The following is a 6957-nucleotide window of genomic DNA, read 5'->3' as shown; positions in this document are numbered from 1 at the left end:
CCAATAACCTTTTAAATTTCCATGAAAGAGAAAGGGAAGAAAAGACAGAAAGAGAGAGAGCATCACTGTTACAAGCATTATTGTTCCTTACATGTTGTGATCATTGACAAGTAAAAGATAAGACATAATAAAATCGCCAAAATTTAACCCATCAATTATGTCAAAAACCTTCCACCACCAACCACGTAGTCAAGACGTAACCCTGCTATATAGTACAAGGGGATAATGGAGAGTGGAAGAAAAAGAAGAACAATAACAATTAATATACAAACCATGCATTAAAACTATAATAACAAGAACATTGATACCACCACTGATCTTACGTACTGCCAAAAGTAAATATATTTTGTTGGTCACTGCTTCATCATCTTTAAATAAGTTTCAATAGAGGAGAGGCGAGATGAGAAGAGACAAGAAGAAAATACAAAAAGAATGAGAGGAAATGCAATATAAAATTTTACCTTCAGGCTTGATATGAGTGAAAAAATAACAGATCACTCAAAGTTACATGTATGTACACTATACAGAGATAAAGCCAGAGAGAGAGAGAGAGACCATGAAAATGGTAAACAGTAGGCTAGGCAGTCTGGCATTGATAAATTCTATTAATTCCTTACATGCGTACATGTTCTTTGGCTCTATACTCATTCAAGCCACAACTTCATCACTTGTTTTATTAGCTGTCGCCAATTAGTTCCATCATACATAGTAGCCTAACTCATGAGAGAATAATTCATCCTGTTTAGAAAAAAGAAGTGTCCTTATAACAAATGGCAATTTCACAAAATATGCCAGTGCAATCATACAATACACACACCCAATTAGAGATTTAATATTACAGTACAATGACATTAACAAACCCTCACTCACACACTCCTGCATGCATTACGAACTCATGCAATATCAGTACGGTAAACGTGAAAGCGGCTGGAGAATCACTATGGTAGGCTTGTAGTGGGGGACACATAACATCTAAAAATTAATACTATCCAATGCAACACTACCACTACATTTATATAACAATTGTGACTTACTAGCATGACATTTTACGACATAGCCAGCCTGACCTTCACAGTGATGCAGGGCTGGCTTTAAAGAACACCCACATTCCTCCAAACAGCATGTCCACCCGCACACATCAAGTAAAATGATGCGTGTCCTCACAGAGAAACCAAGACTTCCCAGTTCGAGTGAACAGGGCCGCCACGGTACAGGATAACTAAATGGACAGATCACTGTCAGTTGTTGCTCAACTCCATGTTTCACAATCACATGATGTAAGACACTTGCACGTACTAAAACACATCAAATAGTAGCTTGCATGCATTATGCTATATAAATGTACAATAATTGGAATGAATTTAAGACAACAGGATTCAATTCCCTTCATGCATAATCCATTCAGACACGGATTCAACCATTAAACCCACACAAACACAAGGACTCAACTGTAAATTCCATTCAGAGATGGATTCAACCATTAAAACTAAACACCTATTATGTCAATAAACTTATTTCACTATTTAGAGACAAATTTAATTAACTCTTCTATTATTATTAATTGAAATACTAATTATTTAGAATTCTTTTTATTGATAGTATTAAATTTGACATCCATTTTTAGGTTTATAAGTTTATCGGTTCATTATTGGAAGAAAAGAATTTTTGAAATAAAAGCCATTAGAACAATATAGACAATTTTATAATTACTATTTTAAAAATTTGAATCATTAATTATTCATTCCTAGGCTAATCATTATTCATTACTGAGACTTCACTCCTATTTTAGTTCCTTAAATTTATTTCTCATGACACAATGACAAATTTAAATCTCCGGATCGATATCTTACTTCTCGCTCTCTCAGCCTCTCATTCTCTCTTTCTGTCTTGTAGCAAAGTTTAAATATAAGATGTAGGAAGTTATGGAAGACAATCCTTTGACAACTTTTCAGCAGTACAGTATTATACTTACAGGCATGCATTATTTAGCAGAATTTGATAGCAACTTACACAAAACTTGTCATTTCTGATGGACATATTTCCAGTCAAAAATCTTGTGCAGTTAGCTCAGGGGGCTTTCCTTTCAAAATAATATCAATACATTACTGTTCATTATAAGTAAGAGGTAATCATGCCACACACAGCTCAGTTATCAAAATGAGTACAGAACCCTACAGAAAATATAAAGCAAAACATACCAATAATGCACCACCAAAATTGCTGTTTTACATTAATTCGCAATATTAATACAGCATCCTTTGAAAGATCCTAATGTAATGAATACTTTTCAGTGTCACATTCTTATGATAGTTACTACATATGTACCTTCAATTGAGCAAATCGAACTACAAAACATGGCGGCAACCACAGTGACACCATCCACAAAATTATCATGCCTATCTGAATAATTCAAGCAAAAGCATCATAATCAGATGTTAAAAATAGGCTGACTCACTGCTTGTATAATTTGTTTCACGCAAAAATGACCACTGAAATGGCAATCTTCAGAAATTGTCCTTTTCCCAACTTTATAACAGCCTATATACTCATCTGTTATACTGTCAGAATAGGCTGCAACTTCGCTATTACCTTCGTAAGCCTTAGAAAACTCAAGAAAAGCAATTCCGGTTCCCTCCATGTGACTGGCAGCCATCTTCATAAAATCATGATACACCAGTGCAAACAGCACTGTTACACTCAGAGTGAAGATTCATTAATGTAGCATTACATCCAGTATCTTCTTTGTATAACAGCAATATATCAGACCAGAGATATCAGACAGAGTTAAAATCACACAAATGAATCAGAATGATATTCAATTGCAATTAGCCACGCCTAGAGGTACAATGGAGGACTGAAAAGGTCTAAATGAGTGTTTTGTTCATTTGTGTCACTTAAGCGACAGAGTGCCAAAAAAGCGAAATGGAAATCATGCATGGTAAGTGTTGATAAGATTGTAATACATGTAACCAGTATTACATGTAACCTATGTGTGTGCTTTTGAGAAATAAGTAACTATTCCTTTCCTTCCTTATTGAGGTGGCTAGGTCCATTATGTAACTGTTTTTTTTGTCTCCCTTTCTTACTTCCCAAGCCGATGAACTCTTTTTCTGTTTGTACTGTATATGTATATGTGGTTACTAGTAGTAATTGTCGTTTCATTTTTATCTGCGGTACAGTGCATTATAATAATAGTGCTATTGATATTATTAGTAGTATTAATGATGATCTATTTTACAATGATAATTATTGTACATGTAGAATATTGTTTCTTAATCATTATTTACGGTTTATCAAACAATATGTACATACGATGGCTTTCGAAGCCTTTTCTTTTGGATGTACTATGAAAATATCCATCATAAAATAAGACAAAATGCATGTTCAACTATTTACTTTAATTATCAGCCGTATGTAGCTCGCTACACATAATTATACACGTATGATATCTAGAAAATGAAATAGTATTAATAGTATTTAGTGACAGTTTTAGCATTAGGTTTGGAAAAGTCATTATCCACTGAAACTGTGACTGTACACAGTTTACTGAAACTAAGCAAATATTCTTAGTTTACCATACATTTATTATTTTAGTAAGCTACATGTAGGTCAAAATTGTTTTAGGTTTAGTTAATTTTTACTAAGAACAAGCACTGAAATATGAAAAGCATTAAGAAAGTTCTTACTTATTATTTTGCTGATATCCATATCAACTTTGCTCAGTTTTATAGTTCTTGCCTTTGCTATCAGTCCCTTTTATAATTTTTGGCTATGCAAGCAAAGGCCTGTTACTAACCAACATGCAACACTTCATTTTAACAGCTCTAAGCTTGCCTAGGCTGTCAAGTTCTTGCATAATATCTTTGTGTGCATGTACTTAACTGTACATGGCAATGATGGCATTTTGAGGATGCTTTTGCCTATTCAGACCCATTTTACAAATTCACTACTAATTTACCTTTGACTACAATTATTATAACTTGCAACAAAAATTTTGAGTTGGTTTTCTGATAACGTACATGTTTGTGAATGTATGCTTGTTAGTACGAAGTAGTAGCTTATAGTACTATATTAGTATTTGATAATGATATTGGTTTAGTGTTGAAATGTAGTTCAAACACAAGTTTTGCTATATAAGTTGTCTAATATCATCTGTGAAGTAGTGATATGACTCTTAATCTTAATGTACATGTAAAACCCCCAATCTCCAGATATTTTATTGCTTATCAGCATTGCCAGTTTATTAGCCTACTCCAATTTGATCTGTTTCACTGGCGGAGAGGGCAGGTAGCCTCATTACAATTTTTTTATCATTGAAATTTTTATTTGCCAATGCGGGCGTGAAAGGTGAATATATGAATGTAATTGGAGTTGACTTAACTGTACGTTTCATTCTTCTTTTACCTTGCATGTGTATGTTATGTACCAAAATTAATGATTAATGCAACAAGTCATGCTTTTAGGCTTGCCTTAGCTCTGATTTAATAGCATCACAATGTGGCTCACGCATATTCCATGCTGTCACATTATCTCTGTGTAATGTACATGTACTAATGTCTATGACTGCTAATTTATACATACATATGCTGCAATTGATATTGATTACTCAACCCTGACCCTGGCCTTTTACTTGTATAAGAACTTGTGCCGTTTCAGTACATTGTTTTACTTATTGTTTTAATAGTAATATATATGAATAACAATTCCTCTTAGTGAAACTTGTGGAATCCATTATTTTATAATTTGGTGAAATTTATCACATCTTGCTTGAAATAAATTTGCTGTTCATTGACATTATTACTTAATGGCACTTCCTTTGTGTCACATTCACATGCAATTCACCACAACACTTCTCACTTTTCCTAATACTCTTGTCTCCTCTCTGTCTCTCTCTCTCTCATTACAGATGCTCTCATTAGCTCTTGTTGTTCACAGAGACTCGTGGCAGGTAATGATGATATTCATTATTATTTTACGTAGCTACATGTACATGTACATGTATGTTGTACAATGTAGATAGTTTGGAGTGCTTAATTTGGGTAAATTGCTGTGTGCCCATTGATCTCATTTAATCATAAAATCTTCTCTCTTTTCTCTCCCTTCCTTTCCTCCATAAAGGAATGACACACGAGTGATATGCATTGTGTTGGATTTGGTGACTGTTATGTTGGAGTGTGGCGTGAAGAGACTTGGGGACATTAAATCACTGAGAGTTCTCATGCAAGACGGACTCTGCCATCACTTACTTACTGTAAATGAGCAACTTTACAAAGTACGTATTTCAGTTTGTGTTAAGTGGAATTGAAGGAAATGTCTTGTTATGAGATGAAGTAGTACTATTAATAGCAAGCCAAACAGCTATTTTACTTATTGCATGACTCCTGAATGGATAGACTTTTTGTAACTTGTAGCATCACTTCACTTGTTGCTACAGCTAAGTCTTTGGTTGTTTTATACTTGTATATCTAATTGCCATCAGCTGTTTTGCAAATGTTTTTGAAGCTTTTGTGTAACTTGGGGTATTTCTGTTTTTTACGATTGGTAGAGTATGTCACTAAATTTAAAAACCATGATTATAGAGGGAGGAAATAGTGTTCAAATGCACTAATTCCTTCCTACATAATGGTGTCACTAGGAACTATTATACACATATACAATTTGAGCTATCTATGTAGGCAGAAATTAGTACCAAGCACTATTTTGTCCTTACAATACTATAGGGAAGAATTGCACTATTTTGTTCCTACAATACTTAAGGGAAGAATTAATGCTTGCTACACTATTTTGTCTCTATAATACTATGGGGAAGAATTTGTGCCTTCTGCACTTTTTTTCATAATGTAACAGCACTTTCTTTCCCTCACATACTGTAGTGGAAAATTTTGGAGGGAATTGAAGTTGGTGAACTTGGCATTTTGATAGCAAAACTCCAAAATAAAATCCACCATTTCAAGCCATTATATGCATGCTCAATGGTATGTGACCACAAATTTGCCAAATTAAAATTTGCCAATTCCCAAAATATAGTAATTTGCCGAATTCAACTCCCTCCAAAATTTCCTGCTATATGGGATAGCTACGCAACATTTATTTGGTCACCTTTAGCATTCCACCATGCATTTTGCAAGTATAATTAGCTACATAGACCAATATAACATTAAATATCATACATTTGTTAACTTGTTTGTAATAATCAATGTAGTTGGGTAACATATTCTGATACATTGCATCTTGATTTTCATGTCATAGATGGGAATGGCATGTAAAATATGTTTTTGAGACATTCAATCATGTGTTGTCTCATGTGTGACTGATCGAATATATTGTTAGCAGGATCATTTCCATAAAGAATAGATACTGCGTATGCTACTGCACAGCAGGCACAATCCTTATCACCTTTTGCTTCACCAACCACTGTACTTTTACCATAGCAGATCCATAGAGGGCAATGAGCTGCTTCTTTAACTCTGACTGAATGATCTCTGTGTAGAAGGAGTCATTAAGAAAAGCAATGCCATCCATAAAATGACTAGTAACCCAATGGTCCCCAAAGTTGTGGAAAAATAATGAATCATTTGTAGCCAGCTGAATGAGACTTAGTTTCTGAGTATACAAAGACGACTGAATCATTGGCATGTCTGGGAATTGTTTTGACAGTAGTTTAGCAGTAGCTATGACATGCTTGTCTGAAAGGTGATGGGTTCCTTCTAGCTGTAAACAATCATTTTCCTGAAGATTTAATTCTTTTATCCAGTAGTTTACAGGACTAGCTGGTATCTCATCAATGATGATGATACCTGTGTATGGGTATAACATAAAATTGATGGCACACGGTAATAAAAATGATATACATGTATCTACAAACATCTTGAAATTTTGATAACTGCAGTTTTTTCTCATCATATGACTTACACAATGTATCTTTACCCCAAAATAAAGCATGCTAGAGGTTATCGT

The 6957-nt window shown here is 34.1% G+C and overlaps 1 protein-coding gene and 2 long non-coding RNA genes across 8 annotated transcripts; 1 reads left to right on the top strand and 2 right to left on the bottom strand.

Moving 5' to 3' along the window:
• Positions 1-39: 39 nt before the first annotated feature.
• On the bottom strand, positions 40-587 carry LOC109588852 (uncharacterized). The gene is made up of 3 exons (XR_002188398.1): positions 462-587; positions 328-368; positions 40-205 (listed from the first exon to the last, which is right to left on the bottom strand). It is a non-coding gene; the product is annotated as an uncharacterized LOC109588852 (long non-coding RNA).
• Positions 588-631: 44 nt separating this feature from the next.
• Positions 632-2681, bottom strand: LOC109588850 (uncharacterized). 6 transcript variants are annotated; one of them, XR_002188394.1, is made up of 6 exons: positions 2590-2681; positions 2456-2550; positions 2326-2400; positions 2011-2171; positions 1035-1219; positions 632-738 (listed from the first exon to the last, which is right to left on the bottom strand). XR_002188394.1 is itself a non-coding variant. In XM_020004959.1 (4 exons), exons 1-4 carry the CDS (start codon positions 2657-2659, stop codon positions 2130-2132), a joined length of 282 nt encoding a protein of 93 aa, XP_019860518.1. In that variant the 5' UTR covers positions 2660-2675; the 3' UTR covers positions 1812-2129. The 6 variants fall into 6 exon arrangements, 3 of the variants coding, with proteins under 3 accessions (XP_019860518.1, XP_019860519.1, XP_019860517.1); XR_002188395.1 differs by lacking the exons at positions 632-738; positions 1035-1219 and adding an exon at positions 1249-1295; XR_002188396.1 differs by lacking the exons at positions 632-738; positions 1035-1219 and having other exon boundaries at positions 1812-2080.
• Positions 2682-2854: 173 nt separating this feature from the next.
• LOC109588851 (uncharacterized) lies at positions 2855-5263 on the top strand. The gene is made up of 3 exons (XR_002188397.1): positions 2855-2938; positions 4907-4948; positions 5119-5263. It is a non-coding gene; the product is annotated as an uncharacterized LOC109588851 (long non-coding RNA).
• The last annotated feature ends 1694 nt before the right edge of the window (positions 5264-6957 follow it).

Source organism: Amphimedon queenslandica, unplaced genomic scaffold (genome assembly GCF_000090795.2).
Source record: "Amphimedon queenslandica unplaced genomic scaffold, v1.1 AMPQUscaffold_11812, whole genome shotgun sequence".
Classification (NCBI taxonomy): domain Eukaryota; kingdom Metazoa; phylum Porifera; class Demospongiae; order Haplosclerida; family Niphatidae; genus Amphimedon; species Amphimedon queenslandica.
Note: the sequence above shows the minus strand (reverse complement) of the source record. Positions and strands in the feature narration are given on the sequence as shown.

Excerpts from the sequence above, each read along its gene's own strand:
- LOC109588850 (XM_020004958.1), bottom strand. The coding sequence starts at position 2,659 with ATGAAGATGGCTGCCAGTCACATGGAGGGAACCGGAATTGCTTTTCTT. Across the intron at positions 2,401-2,455 it reads TGAAACAAATTATACAAGCA|ATAGGCATGATAATTTTGTG; the intron begins GTGAGTCAGCCT and ends TGAATTATTCAG. Across the intron at positions 2,172-2,325 it reads TTCGATTTGCTCAATTGAAG|GGTTCTGTACTCATTTTGAT; the intron begins GTACATATGTAG and ends TATTTTCTGTAG.